This window comes from Haliotis rufescens, unplaced genomic scaffold, assembly GCF_023055435.1.
Source record: "Haliotis rufescens isolate VD_foot unplaced genomic scaffold, xgHalRufe1.0.p SCAF_9, whole genome shotgun sequence".
Taxonomy (NCBI): Eukaryota; Metazoa; Mollusca; class Gastropoda; order Lepetellida; family Haliotidae; genus Haliotis; species Haliotis rufescens.
Genome location: NW_025964383.1, coordinates 47,991,803 through 48,012,967, shown reverse-complemented (window position 1 = coordinate 48,012,967; position 21,165 = coordinate 47,991,803). Strand labels below are relative to the sequence as shown.

At 40.2% G+C, this 21,165-nt stretch overlaps 1 protein-coding gene across 1 annotated transcript in view; it reads left to right on the top strand.

Annotated features, from left to right (window-relative positions):
* LOC124117525 (kinase D-interacting substrate of 220 kDa B-like) overlaps nucleotides 1-18,558 on the top strand; it is a 31,509-nt gene extending 12,951 nt beyond the window's left edge. The window contains exons 4-7 of the mRNA XM_048390550.1: nucleotides 10,258-10,396; nucleotides 10,915-10,925; nucleotides 15,800-15,832; nucleotides 17,164-18,558. Coding sequence (XP_048246507.1) covers nucleotides 10,258-10,396; nucleotides 10,915-10,925; nucleotides 15,800-15,832; nucleotides 17,164-18,161 — 1,181 coding nt within the window. The 3' untranslated portion in view covers nucleotides 18,162-18,558. The remainder of the gene's footprint in view (nucleotides 1-10,257; nucleotides 10,397-10,914; nucleotides 10,926-15,799; nucleotides 15,833-17,163) is intronic.
* The last annotated feature ends 2,607 nt before the right edge of the window (nucleotides 18,559-21,165 follow it).

Here is a 21,165-nt window from a genome sequence, read left to right as displayed (position 1 = left end):
CTAAATAATCAAACAGTTATCCCTCTGACCAACTAAGAACAAAAGAAGGACTTTTTTAGGTTTTCTAAGAAAAATTAATGTGTAGTAAACCGAAATTTAATTGAAACTCCTGATTTTCAAAACCTTTAACCATTTTCACTTATATATAAAGAATGTAAACATACGGACACGCGTCCACTGGATGTGTGTCAGATCAACGGCAAAGGACCATGTCCGAAACAATATCATACTCACTCTTGCAAGCCCTCATCAACATGTACCCTATGTTAATCCACCTAACTAGCCTCACCCTGTAACCCTGACCACACTCATCAACTCTCTCGCCATCGACTCAAAGGTGATCAACATTGAAAATCGATTATCTAAGCTTGGTAACCTTGTAAATGAAAATTAACAAGGCTAATCTTAAATCAAGAGTTGACACCCTTGATGATTATGAAGATAATGAGATGACAGCTATGATGGGATGAAACAGAACAAGAGAGCCATTGAGAAGGAGCTAAAATCCCTCAAAGAAAAGGTCCCCACTAACTCACTCGAGCTGAACGGGGCTTTGATTCACCAGAGGAGTAGTAGGTCTTTAAGGGGACAACCTGATATTTTCATATATCACTGAACCCCAACACGAAGATGAGTCTGTTCGGTTTCTGATTTCAATATTTGTTTCAATAGAGTGCTTAGGACTCCCATGTCAACAAACAGCTCCATTCGTCATCAGTCTGCCCTACACAGGTACAGCCAGCCATCAAATCAGCTGACTTCTTGAACACCAAGCTTGATGTAGTGTTCCAGAGATGAAACATCAACCAGAACATTCTCAAAGCCAACGGCAGGCCTTCAACAACATCAGATGATCCCACCGGTGCAGTTTATCACATTATATGTGATTGTTTGAGAAACGCCAGGGCCACTCCAAATAAGAATTAAGGAACATCAAACCTCAATTCATCAAAGACAAGCCACACTTGGCTAACAGTGATGACATCAAGTTTTAACGTGTCCATCGTCTTGGGCGATACAACAGGAAACCTCAACACCAAGCTAGACCAGGCCTATGATAGCCACGTTTATCTATACTGTGGAAAGAGATGCTATGAAGAGGGCTGGGAGGGAACTCAAGGGACAAGACTATAGGATATTCGAGCAGTTCCCAGAGGAGGTGAGCAGCTATAGGAAAGATGTTCTTATGCCTCTCCTGAGAGAGGCTAGGAGAGAGAACAAGAAAACCCACATGACAGTAGACTTGAACACTGTAGATGTACATAATGTTGTACATGTAAATGAAGAAGAGAACTCTACGACTAGGGCTTGTACTGCTCTTCATAACAATGCCCTATGTGTGTCTTCCCAGAGCAGCCCGACTGCTGATAAGGTAGCTAATGTAAATATTATAAATAGCATTGATATTAGTAACACTGTCAAGGATTCAACCTCGAATAGTGTATATAAAAATAAGATTTCTGATAGAAATGCAAATACAGAGACTTTAAGATTCCAGTTTAGTTGATAATGTCCTATCTTCATGTATATGCCATCCATGTTTAAGTGAATCTGATGTTACTGAATTTTCTCATCTGTACTCCGATATCCATTGCCCAATTGTGTTTTCACTCATTTTACATAGTAGTAATACAGCCATAGTCAGTACTGCAAGTAAGCAAAATATAATTTCAAACATCCCTCTAAAAGATCACGATGCAAAACCAAAACATTATGAAAAGGATAAAACAAATGCATCTGCAAATAATGTCAACACAGAAGCTGTCCCCAAACTGACCCACATATTGAAATCAACAAAAGGTCATGACGACCCAGCACATGCTATCAATGAATTTGCTGAAGAGATCGCGCAATTGCTCACTGATGCAGTACAAGCGACGTTTGGGGAAAGGCGTCCAGTCCGCCCAAACCTGAGAAAAAGTAAAAATAACAAACCCTGTTTGGGGACTGAATGTCAAAATAAACGTAAAACATTTTATAAATCAAAACGCCGATTTTAAAAATAAATCAGAAATATAAAAATGTATTATCGACAAGTGCCTTGTTAAACATATTAATAAGTACAAAACTGAATTTAAAACCGATGACTGGCATCTCAGATATGCTATGACCGTTCATTCTTCCCAAGGTCTAACTATCAAAGATCTAAGAGTATGGACACTCAATAAGTTCGTACAATGGTCTAATCAGCCATATCTTGCAGTATCCAGGGTAGAACACTTAAGCCAACTTCAGTGTACACTAAATAATTCAGAAGAAACAGCTGAGCATAGAAAAGATAGGAAGTTTGGCCTCTATATTGATTTTGTCCTTCAACTAAGAGGTAAACAGTGTAACAACTGCACTGTGTGTAATATAGACATGTTACGGAACTAACCGCCGTCAGATACACAGCAGTTTTAATGTAGATAGATTAGATAACAGGTAAAGGACGCCATAAGGGAAATATGCGTTTGACATGTATGGAATGTAATCGAAAAGTAGGAAGTGCATGCTTTAGCATATAGAGTGTTGCACTGTATTTGTAGGAACTTTAAGTAACTCTTCATGTACAAACCCTCGATCTGGACCACTATTTAGATAATACAACACTCGTTCACCAGGCTTTGTACTGATTGCAATATTTCCTACGACGATCATCTTCGAGTTCACCAGCCTCGTACAGATAATATGTATATCATATGGAAACTTTTCCTTCTTTATACCGGATTGTGTACTGTATAAGCAGGTTATCTATCTATCAACCAACTGATCTATCTATCAACCAAGTCACTACATTATTCCATACCTTTACAACTGCTGGTAATCTAATCACCCACTCAGTTGATCTCTTATCAGCAATCTTCTGTGCATACTTATGACCAAATAAGCACTCTGCAAGTGTACATTTAAATCGCTCTACAATACCTTATGCTCTATGGTAACCAGCCTCACCTTGTCTGATTTTTGTTCCTCCCTCTCAACATATCATGAGGTAAAAGTAATAAAGCAGACTGATGTACTTCATTAGGCACGGAAACATCAAACTAAGGTCGTTGTATGTATACCATAGGGCTGGCAAGTATATTTCCCATACAGCTTGTTTAGTAACCCAATCACGAGTAATCTTCTCAGTTACCTTTGACACTGAAGCAAGCTTCTTAATCACGGCTAATCCTTTCCAGTAACCACTCGGACTATAACATATCTTTGCAAGATGATCCACATCGATTATAATTCATATTGTGCTTATGTTCAAATTGTTTGCAATAAAGCTTGTTACACCTAATCCCAGAACAAAAAATGTTAGCTCGCGATCTTTTTTACCCTCTGACTGAGATAACGTCTGCTTGGAGCAAATTGGGTCAAGTAGCTTTCCATAAATTAGATTGTATTCTTGCATTGCATTATCCACATCTTTAGAAGTTTGTATTGAATGGGCTTGTCTTCGAAGCTCTTCATTCATAAAATCAAGCCTCTGTGTTCTTCTCCAGGCACATTCATTTTACAAACTTTCAAACTGTTCTAAAGCTATACAATGTCTTTTTGTTCTGCCTCCACCTTTCAGATTTAAAACTGTGTTCAACAGTATCATTATAAGATAAGTTTAGTTACTTCATTATATTTTCTGGGATAGAGTGATGGGGTAGCTTTTTGGAAAGCGTTCGCTCGTCACTGTGAAGACCCGGTTTCGATTCCAACAATTGGGTACATTGTACATGTGTGAAGCCCATTTCAGACTATTGCCAAAAGTGGCGTAAAACCATACTCACTCACTCACTCTTCTGGGAGAAGCCCTTGATTGATTAGTATATCTTTTGCTACCATTGCTAGACATACATCTAACACAAGTACATACCAATATCATAATCATCATAGTCTAGCTTGGGTACTGGTGCTTTAGCAATCATTGTATCTATTTGGGTATAGCCTATTGCTGCGCCTCTGACAACTGCTGAATGATACACTGCATTTACCTACATTTTACGATCTGTAACTGGATTTATCACTAATTGGGTTTCTGCTCAGTTCTTCTGGTGTTTGCAGGTGGTGTTTTCACTGCAGTATTGGGTTTGTCAGTTTTAAGAAACCGTACGGCTGCTATAACTCCCGCAGTGCATAGGAAGCCCCATTGTTAACCAGTTCAGTTTATAAACTATGTATAATGTGTTCAGTATTTGAACTGTGTTCAGTTTTGAACTGCTCTCAGGTTGTGAACACTTTTCAATTGTTTTTGTAGTTTTTCCTTTCTAGCTGGAGCTCTTTTTATACCTGCTGCTACTTTCTTAGGGTTCTTAGTCACTCTCTTTACTTGTGGTTGTTGTGTGTTCCCCATCTTGTTGTGTTTCCGCGTCTTGTGTTTCCACATCTATTAGGTTCATAACATTATTGGGGGAAAATGTTAGTGTACATTAAATATCCACATAAACAACGTCCGAAAATAAAACATGCACTATAATTAAGAAATAATCTAACATATTTTGTCCACATCAAACTCCAAGTGGTCCAGTAAATAATGGAGCCTGGGCAAGGCAAACCAGTGACTGACAGTGAGAAACGTCCTATGAACTCGAGGCACCAAGACTCACAATCAACCAAGCCATTTTGTCACCCCTTACGATAAACATGGATTAGGGTCTTGAGACATTCTAAACCAAAATCCAAACGGGAATAGATGTATTAAACACGTAGTGTAACCTAGCTACGAATCATGCCGTCATCGCGGAACAGTTAATAGCTAGAGAGCAATTTCATAGCATTATAACCAGCTGGTAACCAGAGTTGTTCAGTCTTTGATATCCTTTCATTGTCAAAATGAGTGAATCAAGTATATGAAAAGTAAACCAAGCTCAATATAATTCACCACATCCAATTTAAATTCTGGAAACCCATTTGTCCAGAAACTCTCGATGCTGTGGCCAGTCTCGGTCAAATGTATTTCCAAAATTCAACATGCTGTTTTCATGGGTACATACTAAGGAAGAAAAAATGAAAAAGAAAAGTTTCGAAAACTCAAAACTTAAACTATGTGGGCCTGCCCATACACATACAGGCTGACATGGGCTGGAATACTAAACTGTCTGCTTGCAAACGTCCTTTGTGAATGTTTGAAGGTCTTCGCAACATACAACGACCGATAACTCGTTATTAAATTCATGTCATCAATGACATTTTTAAGTTTGTTGTTTAACGCAACACTCAGCAATATTCAAGCTATATGTAAATAATCGAGTTTGGACCAGACAATCGAGTGATAAATATCATGAGCATCGATCCACGAAAACCAACCAACTTCATTGATAATATGAATTTAATTACAAGTTACCGGTCACATTCTCTTCTTTCGTCCCGTCACATCAATCTTGAACTGCTGTGTGTGTTGGTGACAGGTGCAGTTGGTAAGACATCAAAAATGTTCTGTACAGTATTCGACCCCTGAAGATTCCGGGGTAGAATAGGTCTTCAGCAACCCATGCTTGCTGTAAAAGGTGACTATGCTTGTCGTAAAAGGCGACTTATGGGATCGTGTGGTCGGGCTTGCTGACTTGGTTGATGCATGTCATCGATCCCGATTACGTGGATCGATGTTCATGCTATTAATCACTGGAATGTCTGGTCCAGACTCGATTATTTACAGACCGCGGTCATATAGCTGGAATATTGCTGAGTGCGGTGTTAAACAACAAACCAACAAGCCAACTGTAAAGTATTCAAATATCAAGTGGTGTGCAAGTCAGCTACATGTATTACCATAGTTGTTTACACCAGGGCCTTTATGCATTGTGAACCTCATTTCAATGCTACACTTAATAATGCGACTGTTACTAACAATGGATTGCAACGACAGATTATGTTTGAAAGGAACTTGGTATCAAACAAACCGTGATATTAACATTACGAGGCCGTGAGAAACACCTGGGTGTATCCACCAACTTGAGTACAGCACTGTCCCTCTGTATTTCTACACAATATGATATGCCACAAGCTGACCTATGGAATACCCTAAAGAAATACACGCTCTACATTCAACACGGGTAAATGTCATTCATTGCTGATGTGAATTATTTGATTGTTCAAGTACATAAGGCAATATATTTTCCGCATATGCACATTGAAGTTTTCACTTTGATGATTCAGTATTGAGTGAGTGAGTTAGTGAGTATGGTTTTACGCCGCTTTTAGCAATATTCCAGCAATATCACGGCGGGGGACACCAGAAATGGGCTTCACACATTGTACCCATGTCGGGAATCGAACCCGGGTCTTCGGCGTGACGAGCGAACGCTTTAACCACTAGGCTACCCGACCGCCCCTGATTCAGTATTGTGAAGGTTGGTGTCTGGTGCAGGTGTTAGGCTTTCAGGATTGTTATTGTCCAACCCCCTCCGCCACTGAGGCTTCCATAAAAATGAAAGTCCGACAACTGGTAGTCTGGACCACGTACTTTGTGTACCCCTTTGACAAGAATAAATTGGCACGGCTCCCATGGCTGAAAGCTATGAATACATCTTTTAGAAAGTGGTCAAATGCAACAAATGTTATATTTACACAATGCCATTCAGATAGATTAGCGGACACTGGGTTTGGAAATTAACTTACCCTGACGAAATCAGAGTTCTACGATCCAGCTCTTGCTGCACAATGTTATTTGGATGTAGAGTAAATTTGGACAGAATATGACCTAATAGTGTCATTCCGACGTCATTTCACGAGACAACAAGGCATTTTGTCACAACATTTTAAAAATGTTTTCGAGACGTTTGTGTGATATCAGTTTTTACAAAAGTTTTAAGAACATGTCAAAAACATTTATTTTTGTGATAAATTTTCAAAAACATTTTAAGACATTTTAATAACTAGATAAATAAATAATTAAATTTGAGAGCATGCGTCTCTTACCATAGATCTATATTTATTCACTTCTCAGTGGTCTCTCTCATGCCCCCGCAAAATATGCGCGACTAAATGTATTTGCCGGTGACACCTAGTGTGATCAGCAACAAACAAATCATGTGAAGTTTTGTCTTTCTCTCATCTGCTATATTTTCTACAGAAATTTAGTCTACAGATTAAGCTGTAACTGTTGTGAAAATGCTATATTACTGCATTGCCAATCAACAACATTATGAAAACGGAGTGTGCTAGTTAGGGAACTTGCGTTCAACTCCAGGCTGTTGGGATCGTAATCGGTACTCACTTTAATACATGGTGAGAACTTTTAATGAAATATGTTCTGGCGTAACATTTCTGCAACGTGTTGAAAACATTGCAATAACATGTTATGAAATAGTATAACCCATGTTATAGCATGATGTTCTTGAATAACATTTTGAAAACATTTCATTAACATTTTGAATAATTATAAAACATTTACACCTCATTCGGATGTGTTTACACATGTGTACACAATATATTTAAAACATGATGATAAGAGTTCATTAAATATGTTCTGGCAAAACATTTCTGCAACGTGTTGAAAACATTGTAATAACATGTTATGAAATAGTTTCGCCTATGTTATAGTACGATGTTCTTGAATAAAATTTTGAAAACATTTCAATAACATTTTGAACAGTTGTAAAAAAATTCTAAAACGTTAATAAAAAGTTTTGACGAAAATGGTTTTTGAAAAACTACAATGAAACCTTTTGAAAATGTTTAAAAAAATGTTATGTGTTAGCTGGGAAGCTTTGGCTGATTTTCTGGTGGAATAGGGACAACCGTACTAGCCGGACTATGCTTTATAGAAGGTATTGTATAAACCTCATCCCACTGTGGAAATGCTTGCATACCATGGTGATATAGCTGATTAAGCACATTCTCGACAGCCACTTCTAATTTAGTAATATTAGGGTTGTAGAATGCCTCCTATTATCTCGAATATGCTGAGTCACCTTGGTATGCCTGGTAAAAGGGCATGTGACTCTAGTAACTCAACAAAATTGAAATGTGGAATTGGTTACATGATGCATCAGCTATAGCCTTATCGTTTGTGATCATATCATCACTACAGCAGTCTGGTTGGATTCTGAGTGCTTGTAGTATCAATACCTGGATAATGTAAGGTTTCGTGTTCCTCCACTGTTCCCCCAGAGATCCATATAACAGTAGTGAGCATCACTGTCATCACACTCGTGACCTCATTGCCACTGGTTTTAATCATGGTTTTCATTGCATGACCTATGTTTTTTAACAAGCTCCCTGTTATCATCAGTAGAAGTCAAAATAATAGTAAAATTTGGTCGTGATTTTTAATCGAACGATCACATCACGAGCACTGAGATTAGGAAAGCGTAATAAAAGTGTCTGAATCTGATTAATGGTACTTGTTACTCCCAGTAATATGGTTTATGGTGAATGTGTTCCCACTCAGCGAGTGTCTGAGTGGGTTAGATCACTGACTTTGGTGCCTCTCTGTGGCAGTGTGGGTTCAAATCCCGCATGGGACTCAACCAAACAAAATACGATAATCTGTACTTTACTCAGAAAGTGTTATCCCAAATACAACATTTGTTACAATACCCATCAGGATAACACTATAGTAGTAGAGAACTAACACTTTGGGTTATATCAGCGAAACATCATAAAATTCTCGGGATAAAAGCATATCTAATCGCCTGATGTGGTAAGCATATGTTTGACACAGTCTGTGACAAGCATACAAATAATTTTAATGGCGATCTATTGGCGAACAGCGCCAGACGAGATCTCGTGCCGATATTTGGCAAGAGGGGCAGACAACTCTGTCTGGACGATATTAATTTCATTCTTCTCTGTGGTTAAGTAAGCAAATTAAGCAGCTCTCACACTTTGCTACGAGTGTGTTACGAGCCCCATGAGGAGTCCAATAGGAGTCCAATAGGATTTTTATAGGAGTCTATTAAAAGTGCATACGAGCACAACAATCTCGATACGAGTTATACGATGTTAGTACGAGTTTGCTACGACTTTGATACGAGATGGCTACGAGCTGCTAAATAATTCGGCGGGAATTTGTCACATGATTTAACATGGAGGATGGCATAGCTCGTATTAAACTCGGTCAACTCGGCAATACATTTTTTCTGTACGAACACCACGAGGTTGCCACGAGGGTACTACGATTAGGACGAGTTTGTTACGAGTTTGTTAGGAGTTGGCTGGCGGCCTGGGTGTTTTGAGCAGTTCCAAAACTCTCGTAGATCAGTACGAGGTATCCCGAGTTACCCCGAGTTTAGTACGACCTCGCTACGAGCTCCATACGAGTACCCCCGAGTCAGCCCGGGTCCATACTCGGGACGCAACTCGGCAAAGTGTGAGAGACCCTTAAGGCTAAATAAGGAAAGTGAGAGTACATTTAGCATGTAATCATATTGATCATAGATCACTTCAAAAACATAATTACATTATGTTACGAAAGAAGTCAGTTATTGTAAGTAAATTGTATTAGTTTCAATAAACAGGGGATTGAAAGTAATGAAGTTTGTAATAGTTTGTTTGTTGGTTTGTTGTTTAACGCCGCACTCAGCAATATTCCAGCTATATGACGGCGGTCTGCAAACAATCGAGTGTGGACCAGACAATCCAGTGATTAATAATATGATCATCGATCCACGTAATCGGGATCGATGACATGCATCAACCAAATCAGCGAGCCTGACCACCCGATCCCGTTAGTTGCCTTTTACGACAAGCATTTTGTTTGTTTTGGGTTTTTTTCTTGTTTAACGCCGCACTCAGCAATATTCCAGCTATATGACGGCGGTCTGTATATAATCGAGTTTGGACCACAGAATCCAGTGATCGACATCATAAACATCGATCCAAGCAATTAGGATCGATGACATGCATCAACCAAGTCAGCGAGTCTGACCACCCGATCCCGTTAGTCGCTACTTCCTACGACAAGCATAATCGCCTTTTACGGCAAGAATGGGTTGCTGAAGACCTGTTCTACCCCGGATCTCACAATTCTTTTCTGAGCTCGAACATAGTGTTGATTACTTTGTAAATAATCGTTTTCTTTGTAAATGTTGTTCATTCCAGTAGAAACATTCTGTATTTTGTGTTGCCCATGTAGAGCTATGTTACCGGCAGATTTAACCCTGCGTAAATGAGTTTAGACTCTAGCATGCAGTGTTTAATGTCACATGTCACGAGGCTAACTTAACTGTGGTAACTCATTCACAAAACATATTCTGGCACAATTTAGCATTAAATTGAGACAAACGTATTGGTTCTGAAGAAACGTATTCTGTCATAATTTAACATTATTGAGATAGATGTATTATTTTACAGAAAGTGGCACAAAACAAGAAACTGCCTCAACACCACTGGCTGCCATACTTGTCCCTGTGTTCGCCATACTCATCATCATCATCATCATCATCATCATCACTGCGACTGTGTACAGATGGTGGAGAATAAGACGCAGAAGGTATGACTATAGGTCACTCAAACATGATTAGCCAAGAAGATGCCTTTCAAGGATAAGATAATTAGTTCTCCATAAACCGTGGCTTTAAGTATGCGCACCATAAGGATATTACTTCCGTATTTTGTTAACTGGTTGAAATGGCAAACATAAAACGTTATCCTCAACCACTGTGATGCTTACATGACGTGTTAGGCATGGTTTGTTTGTTTGTTTGTTTCTAAAATCCGGGGTAGAATAGGCCTTCAGCAACCCATGCTTGTCGTAAAAGGCGATTAACGGTATCAGGTGGTCAGGCTCGCTGAGTTGGTTGATGCATGTCATTGCATCCCAAATTCGTGGATCGATGACTGTTAGCCTCTGATAAACAAATATATAAAACAATCCTTAATTATCGACTGGGTATTAATAGGCCATGAACTGATTAAGGCACATGTGAGAGAGAATAGACTTAAAAGTATTGATTAAAGATTTTCTGTTAGTCTGCTATTTACTAATTACTGTTTGCTATTCTGTTTCAGATCTGAGGAGGGTGAGTACTGAATTTGTTAAAAGATACCCATCATTACGGACACCAACATTGTCATTGCTTTTTGACATGGCGTCCCGTGAAGATTCCGGGTTAGAATCGCTCTTCAGTAATCCATGCTTGTAGTAAGAGGTGACTAACGGGATCGGGTGGTCAGGCTCGCTCATGAAGTCAATCACTGGATTGTCAAGGTTCGATCATTTACAGACTGCCTATGTTTTCAGAATTGAAGTTGTGATTCATAGGAGAGTGTTCGGTGAAGAATCATTCAGAGATTGATTGCTGCTTGTTTGGTTCCAGGGTTGGTCAAAAAGTTCTAACACTTTCAGTTGAGTGAGTTTATTTCAGTAAAGAGGCCACCGGCCCATTATACAATATGGATACAGTGGATTACAACAATAACAGGCGCCAGATAATACAAGTGATATACATAGTGATACAATTGAATTATTGAATACATTTGAAAAACTGTTGTCGTTTCTTGAAAGCAAGAAAAATATGTTTAGCTAATTTATTAATAACATGTTCATTTTGGCAAGACATACGAGTGCAAAATTTATCAAATAAAGGTTGTGAATGGTAATACTTAGGTGTAAGACTATTTTGAGACTAAAATTGACATTCAATGCAGAAATGATACTCAGTTTCAATTACACGGACTACACAAAATGGACATTAGCGTTCATCTCCAGAAAGACCATTTTTTCTACCTTCTTCAAGCATAAGGTTATGGCTAGAACAACGGAAAGAACTAAGAGCAAATTAATATACTCTAACAGGTATTGATGTTTAAGTATCTTTCTAGTACAATACATGGTTTGTTTTTTTTAATACATTGTAAGTTTGTTAAATGTTTTTAATTTACTTAACCAAGTTTGCTGATCTATATCTATACATCTTTGCTTAAAACAAACGATAAATTTATTTACATTTTGAACATCTTGATTACAACAGACAGAACGAAAACCATATGATGATAATAATTGTTTTACATGAAAAGCCCAATATTCAATACCTTTATCCGCCAAGGACACTTGATAATCATAAACATGTTTCAAAATAGGATTATCAGTTTGAAATATCGATCTAGTCCAATATTTAATAATTTTCATATATTGGTTTACTTTAAATGAATAACGACCTATCTCCCCCCTTGCAACAATATAAGGTGTACTCCGTCTTAAATGTAAAAGCTGTTTACAGAACTTATCATGGAATGTATTAATATCAGGTGAAGGATGAAACCCCCGGACTTCACTGCCCTACAACAAGATTGGTAGAAGCTTGACATCAAATAAATGAGTCAAAACATGTAAAGGTAACTTATGAAAATCAATAATGTTTGTTTTTAGTGACTCTTGTTTTGGGTTTTTTTACTGTTGGCCTGGAGTGTTAAAGTTTTCTGTGTATAAAACAATGAACCAGAGCTTGAAAAATGTACACCTAAATATTTAGGACTTGAACTCACAATCTCTAGGTTTCAAAGGTCATGTGACATATCAGGACGAAACACTTTATCCACTAAGCCAAAGTGAGGATGTTCAAATGAAGATGACTTTAAGTGGACCAAATATTTAAAAAGAAAAAACTTTGTTTTTTAAAAATAATTGAAACTTAAACCATTACCAAAATATAGAAAATGAACTTTAAACAAAACTCTTGAAACAGATGAAAAACACCACTTCAGCATTAACAGTGGAGGATTAACAGTAGAGGATTAACAGTAACAACAATTGCATACATGAGTGGGATAACATTAATAGGTGTTGACAACAAAGGGATGGTGCTGTCACAACACGATGGACAGAGAACACATAGGTGGAAGCCAATAGGGACATGAAGCCAATTAAATAGGACAAGTGATTATTGATTGATGAGTTGATGAAATAGCCTTGATCTCTGTTGATTGATGGCTTGTGGCGGCGAATGTGGACTGCTTCTGTTAGTTTTCTTTTATTGAAGAGGAGGTTCTTGGCGAGGATTAGGACGTTGTCCCAGTTGATGTTGTGATTGGGACAGTTGCTGATATGGTCCGGCATGGCTGATTTGTTGTCGCATTTAATGGTTGAGGTTTTGTGCTCTTTCATTCTAGTGTTGATTGGGCGGGATGTTTCACCTACGTAAGATTGTCCACAGTTGCAGTCAGTTTTGTAAACTACACCTTTAGGCTCTTGGGGTTTGGTTGTGTTCCTGCCGTTGGCTCTTAGCAGGGTGTTGAGGGAGTTGGAGCTGGTGAAGTGGGTGTCGATGTTGGCTTGCTGTTTGAGGCGGCGGCTGATGATGTGGGAGGCTTTTCCTATGAACGGGAGGGCGATGCGGAAGGGCGCTGACTCAGGTTTGAGGGTCGCAGGTCTGGGTGTGGGATGGAGTACAGAGGCGATGACTTTGTCGACAAGATTGGCTGGATAATTGTTGAGATGGGTGAAGACTTGGCGGAGGTGTTCGATCTCCGGTTTGGGGTCAGCAGAAGAAACGGTTGATGGCTCGTTTGGTGAGGGTGGAGATGATGCCAGTCTTGATTCTAAGATGGTGAACTGTACTCGGGGGTGTTGGTTAAGATGTTGTAGTAGCAGGGTTGGGTCTTGGTCTTGTTTTAGGATAACAAAGCTGTCGTCAACTTTCCTGTACCAGCAAATAGGTTGGATGGGTGATGTTGTGAGGGCTTGCTGTTCGAAGTGGGTCATGTAGATTTCAGTAAGGATAGGAGAGAGTGGAGATCCCATGGGGAGGCTGTGTATCTTTTGATAGTACTCGTCTCCCAGGGTGAAGTAGATAGAGGAGATACAGGTGGGGTCCTCAGCAGTGATAAGGTGAGGGCCTGAATCACTTCCTCCCACATTAAGCTGACAAACAGTGAGATGATTGGTACACTGTTGAAAGCCGAGTTCAACACAACCTGATTGATATTAACTCTCCGACACTTATCGACAGGTCTAACGGTTTGGGTAACTGAGAATCTCGCCCAGCCCTCACTTCGGCTTTCATCCCACATTATTTTTCCTCCGTGGGGATTCAGGGTTGGAATAGGTTTCCAGCAAGAGGCGACCAGATGGATCGGGTTGTCAGGCTCCGTGACTTGTTGATAGTATTTCATGGCACTCAGTGTGGGAACCTTATCTGCAAAGAGATATGAAGGTTAATTTGACTGAAAGCCAAATTGTATTTATACTGAACCAAATTAAAAACTTCACAATCCTAAAATTTTAACTTTTTGACCAGTTATCATTGTGGGCCCTTATTGTGTATTTATACAGTAATGGCCACGTATTGTCTTCAGATAACACCCGTTTTTGTGTAGGTGAATCGATCAAAATCATGTGCACAGCACTATAGTGGCAAAAGGGTTTTTTCACGTGCAACTGGTCACGTGGCCATAATACCGCACGTGTTTTCAGCCATACTTGTTAGCAGTCATTAACAAAAAAAGAAAACACAAGAAGACAAAAGTCTTTACGGCCATTTGTCCTGCCACGCCTTTCAAATGTGCAACGTGAACGTGCCATCGGCATGTTGAAGACGGGGACGTCCGTAGCTGAAGTCGCAAGGACGATGGGTTGTAGTCGACGGACTGTTTATGATTTACAGACGCGTCTACAGCAAACGGGTACCACCGCTGATCGCCCTCGGCCAGGTTGACCACGTGTGACGTCACATGCAGAGGATCGTCAGATTGTCTTACGTCACCTCCGTAACCGATTTTTGACGGCTGCATTAACCAGAAATGAACTGTTTAGGGGTAGACTGAGTGCGCAAACTGTTCGAAACCGTCTGAGAACTGCTCACCTTCAAGCACGACAGCCATACTGCGGGCCGATTCTGACTCAATTACACAGACGTCAACGTCAATTGTGGGCACAGCGACACTTACGATGGACTCAGAGGAATTGGAATCAAGTCGTCTTCAGTGATGAAGCCCAATTTAATCTTCGATTTGCTGATGGTAGGGCGAGGGTGTGGAGGCGCCGTCATGAACGTTACGCCCAGTGTTGTGTACAGGAAGTTGACAGATTTCGAGGCGGAAGTGTCATGGTGTGGGGTGCTTTCTGTTGCAATTCACGTTCCAGGCTTCTTGTCATCCGTGGCAACCTCAACGCTGCTGCTTACCGCGACCAGGTACTGGCACCAGAACTTCTGCCTATTATGGCAGCACATGGACCTGGTTTGATCTTCCAACACGACAATGCCAGACCCCACACAGCAATTTTGAAAAGGAATTTCCTTCAGAATGCGGGAGTCAACGTCATGGACTGGCCGTCAAGCTCTCCCGACCTCAATCCCATCGAAAACGTCTGGGATGCTCTTGGCAGAAGTCTGCGCACTCTCCAGAACCAACCACAGAATTTGCAAGATCTTGGCACCATTTTGCAGCAACAATGGCGTCGTCTTCCCAGTCATATGTTCACAAGCATCACAAGGTCCATGCGGAGGCGTTTTCGGCAGTTGTCAACGCACATGGTGGCCATATACGCTACTGAACTTGTGTGCCATCAGATTCTCGTGCTTGGGACTTAGGGTTTAAACTGTTGATGTTATTACCGAATACCGTAGTTGCTTGGAACAAATTATGGTTACCACCGTTAATTAAAATCTTTCTTTGGACATTAATGATTAAAATTTACCTTCTCTGATACATATGTCCGTTGTATATCATATATGGGATTACTTTTAAAAATGTGAAGTTTTTAATTTGACTCAGTATATTATAATAATACTTATTTATTAACGACTGCAAGTTATCGAACAATCTAATTTTCAACATATCATCCATCAAAAGACAGGATGTGTGAATCAAGGCTCTAGATCATTGCATATATTCGTTCACAAAAAGGTCCATAAGTAGATTATCCTAGTTTCTATGTCTTGTTTTCTCATTTCAGCCTTGCATGGTAAAGGGTCTAATGCAGATGAAGGTGAGACCACAGTTGCAACTATTATTTTTTTAAGTAACCTGACTGAAATTTTATCCTGACTGCTCTGCTTTTAGCAGAAATTTCTTATGCATAGAAAGGGATATGTCCCTTTTATTTATTCACTGTGGTCTAACAGGGCTGTCTAATATGACTTTGAAATCATTATGTTCAATCAGTATCGCAAGTGGTACAATAGTAAAGAGTTTTGACTGAAAAGCAAGTTTAGCACATGACACAACATGTCCGTAATCTAAAATAGTTATGAGCTGTAGTATTCTGGAGCTGTTGATATTCCAGCTCAGAGTAGAACTCTAGTTTTCATGTTTGTCGTCATGTTCAGATGGCGCGTATTGTTACCTGTCCGAGACTTGCTTGTTTACAGGCTGTCCTGATATAACTGGAATATTGCTGACTGGGAAATTCAAGAACACTTGTTCACTCACTCACTCACCTTGGTACTTGGTGCTAATGTTATACACATTATTGTCTTTGTAAACACAATATACAACGAATGATAACCTGTGGAATAACATGCTGCTAAGTTGTACGATGTGTGATACAGTCGTCCCTTCTGTTGCGAAACAAAATCACTTGATTGTCTTATTTGCTTACCGGCCGCCGTCCCACGGCAGTAGTGCTTACCTTCAATAGCGGGTGCTACTGGTAGGGCCGGACATTCTTACCCTGTTGGCGAACACCCGGTAGCATCCTTGTTTTTCATATAATAAACACAGATATTTTGCCTTTAATGCCTAATCAAGACGAATTATTCTCTTGCGTTTACGCTTCATATTCATTTAAATCAAAGAAGATTTAAAAGGAATCGCAAAGAATTTATTATGGGGGTGGAAAATCCACAGTATTTGTAAGTTTTATTTTGACTTTATTTATTTCAAATTTATTTGATAAGAATTCAGTATTTATTAAATGTATACAAAGTATGTTTGTTTATTTAAAGGTATAAGGTGTAATATTTTGGTATAAATTTTAGTCTAATTTAAAGGTGCATTCTCACTATTACATTGATAATTTTAAGGTAAATGTATTGTTTGTTAATTTGATTTATTTTTTATTATTTTGTTTATTGTTTACATTTTTACTTATGAGTGTTATTGCTTGTTTATTTTAGCTTGTACCGGTTTAACTGTGTACAGAAATAGATTATTTACCACCAACACTCACTATGGAACTTGGTGATAATGTTCTTGACATTGCTTAACAATTTCTATTTGTATGAATATAATATACAACTCGCATGTTTACTTGTTTAACATATTGCTTATTTGTAAGATGTTTGATTCACATGACCAGTAGTAGTCCTTATGTTACAGGTGACAGCCTAATTAATACCCCCCTCATTGTTGCCTGTAAGGATGGGGAACTAAAACGTGTCAGAGACATCCTGAATCAGAACTCGGAGGACATCAACAAAAGAGGAGAAGATGGACTGACAGCAGTTGTGTGGGCAGCAAGAAAGGGACACAGAGAAGTTGTTGAATTGCTTGTGGGAAACGAAGCTGACCTGGGGCGTGTGGATTGTCTAGGTAACAATATTCTACACTGGGCCTGTTACGGAGGGTATGCGGACATTGTGGAACATGTCGTCTCAAAGAGCATGGTAGACATCAACAGGAGAGGGCAGGACGGGAGAACCCCACTGATGTGGGCAGCTCGACATGGGAAACTCGACATCTTTAACTTTCTTTTAAGCAAGGGGCGTCTTCCATCAGAAGTTGACAAAGATGGAGACAACATCCTTCTACTGGCCTGTTCGGGTGGGAATGTGGACATTGTGAAATATGTACTTTCACTTAAAACTGTAGGCACCAATTGTAGAGGACAGTCCGATAGGACACCGTTGATGGTGGCAGCATACAAAGGACATGAAAATATCTTTGACGAACTTTTGAAGGAAGGAGCCGATGTGACACTGGTTGATGAAGCTGGTGACAACGTCCTCCATTCGGCCTGTCAGGGGGGACATGTGGATATTGTTAGGCGTGTCCTCGAGCTGGGCAATGTGGAAATAAACAAACAAGGGCAATACCACAGGACGCCCTTGATGACTGCAGCAAGGCTTGGACATAAGGCCGTATTTGATTTACTACTGAATGAAGGAGCTGATGCATCACCAGAGGATGAGGATGGTAACAACATCCTTCATCTGGCCTGTAAGGGTGGACATCTGGAGATAGTTAAGTCTATCCTCCCACTGGACAATGTGGACATCGACGCCAGGAACAGACACAACAAAACAGCAGCCATGCTGGCAACAAATGGAGATGAAGTATTCGAGTTTCTTGTGTCACGTGGTTGTCTCACAACGTGAGTGAAAGGGGGTTGGCTGGTCAATCATCCAGCTGAGGTCATCTGTCTAACACAATTGTTAAATTGGTTACATGAACCAACTAGAAAGCCTGATCACTGGAAATGTCTGGGTATGTTTTCTTTAACTATATGTATTGGACGGAGAAGAGAATCGAAAACATTCTTATGGAATACAAACAATTCTGATTGGATTTTTCTGTACCCTTTAACAGAAATAGATACTGCTTGTCAATGACTTAGCCTTACCCATTTCACTTGGGATTTAGTTTTTCAGGATGCAAATTTGATGCATTGTCGTCACGTTTCTTGTTTGTGACGGCATATTATTTAAGTTACTTCGTTACTTATTGTAAATCAATTACCTCCATTCTTAGGGTTTGATACAGTCACAAAACTTACGCTACTGCTTGTTGTTTTGTTTGAAATTATTTTCAAATTCTATCCAGTTCAGCTATAATAATGTTAACGGTATTTGCCAGGTAATTATCATTTAGTGAAGCCCCGATTCTGTTCCACTCCTCGCCTTTATCGGACAGTTAACAGAAGACATGGGTCTTCTGCAAATGATAATGCCCTGATAAATAACACTTACAGAGAAACAGATGTTCATGATACTTTCTGCAGCAGCAGGGGTTCCTTTTTGTGGTGATGTCTCTGCTGGACCAAGGGACAACGGTCTGTCATGAGGTGAGGTGACATGGGATAACGTCGCGTCCAAGATTATTGCAACACGTGACGATCCGGGGTAGAATAGGTCTTCAGCAAGCAATGCTTGTTGTAAAAGGCGACTGTGATTGTTCTAAGAGGCGACTAACGGGATCGGCTGGTCAGGCTCACTGACATTGTTGGTGCATTTCATCATATCCCAATTGCGCGGATCGATGCTCATGATGTCAATATTGCTGAGTGTGGCGATAAAAAACAAACCAAACCAAATCCAAGATTATCGCACTTGTATAGCGACATGCATACGCACGTGTGTGTGTGTGTGTGTGTGTGTGTGTGTGTGGAATCAATGTCTGTACAAATACATTAGGGAAAGGGCAACCTAAGTTGGATAATCTTTGCCCAATACCGTTGGCCATATATGTCATACCATGCCGCAGTTTAACATGAATACCCCACTTAATGCCGAGCGCCAGTCTGTGTAACAACAAGTACCATCGTTTATCGTCTTTTAGTATGAGGCGACCAGGGATCGAACCCTGACCTTCTGCTCTCCGGTCGAACGCTCTACCACTAGACCACAGAGGCGGTCGTTTCAATGTGAAAATCGGAGACACCACACCCAACAGGGTCGGGTACCTTTTAGTACTGTATAGAGCACTCGGGTACTCGGGTCGGGTGGGTACTGAGTAGGACCCGGGTACCCACAGGACTACCCGGACCCGTGGTTAGTCACGTGATATATTGTTTCATGAGAAAAATTCCCTATATAACTACATGGTTACACGAAAATGTTAAGTCTTTAATGTTCGCATTTCTTTACGACTATGAACACGTTCCTTCTGTCTTATATGTGCTTGAACAAAGCTAAAACGTCAATCAACTTCAGTGTATGCATGACCACATCGTTTTATACATGTATCTCGATAATTCTGTCAGGGCTACTGTCAAACTATTCCAAATCGGACATTTTGTACCTGTCACTTGACACCAACAGCGGGCACCCGGGTAGCGTCGGGTAAAAGGGGTGTGGGTACCCGGGTAGTACATTTGGACTCGTCCCAACCCGAGTACTGTAAATAAGAGCGAACGACAATTCCAATCCAACCGTCGATTCATTCCATGATATGGTCGAGATACACTCAGAAGGATAGGATTAAAACAACAATGTGTATAGCAGTCAATTAATGAAAAAAACATTCTAAACAACACAAATTTGCTTTTCGATAAATAATCTATCAACAACATTACATTTTACCAAAAATACAATTCTGAACGTTACATATCATAATAACAACAATGTTCACTAAATTGTTTACACAAATAAAGCTTACATACCGTGTTATACGCTCCGCATTTCGACCAACAACAACACTCTCTCTCTCAGGCTGGCAGTGGTGAGGAAGTTATTATATTAAGATCACTTTTCCAGTCGTAATCTAAGGCAGATCGTATTGGAATGAGCCATCAGATGTGTGGAAGGCTGTGTTGGACGAAGCCAGGTTGTGTTGGTCTAAGGCAGATCGTATTGGAATGAGCCATCAGATGTGTGGAAGGCTGTGTTGGATGAAGCCAGGTTGTGTTGGTCTAAGGTAGATCGTATTGGAATGAGCCATCAGATGTGTGGAAGGCTGTGTTGGATGAAGCCAGGTTGTGTTGGTCTAAGGCAGATCGTATTGGAATGAGCCATCAGATGTGTGGAAGGCTGTGTTGGATGAAGCCAGGTTGTGTTGGTCTAAGGTAGATCGTATTGGAATGAGCCATCAGATGTGTGGAAGGCTGTGTTGGATGAAGCCAGGTTGTGTTGGTCTAAGGCAGATCGTATTGGAATGAGCCATCAGATGTGTGGAAGGCTGTGTTGGATGAAGCCAGGTTGTGTTGGTCTAAGGCAGATCGTATTGGAATGAGCCATCGGATGTGTGGAAGGCTGTGTTGGATGAAGCCAGGTTGTGTTGGTCTAAGGCAGATCGTATTGGAATGAGCCATCGGATGTGTGGAAGGCTGTGTTGGATGAAGCCAGGTTGTGTTGGTCTAAGGCAGATCGTATTGGAATGAGCCATCGGATGTGTGGAAGGCTGTGTTGGATGAAGCCAGGTTGTGTTGGTCTAAGGCAGATCGTATTGGAATGAGCCATCAGATGTGTGGAAGGCTGTGTTGGACGAAGCCAGGTTGTGTTGGTCTAAGGCAGATCGTATTGGAATGAGCCATCAGATGTGTGGAAGGCTGTGTTGGACGAAGCCAGGTTGTGTTGGTCTAAGGCAGATCGTATTGGAATGAGCCATCAGATGTGTGGAAGGCTGTGTTGGATGAAGCCAGGTTGTGTTGGTCTAAGGCAGATC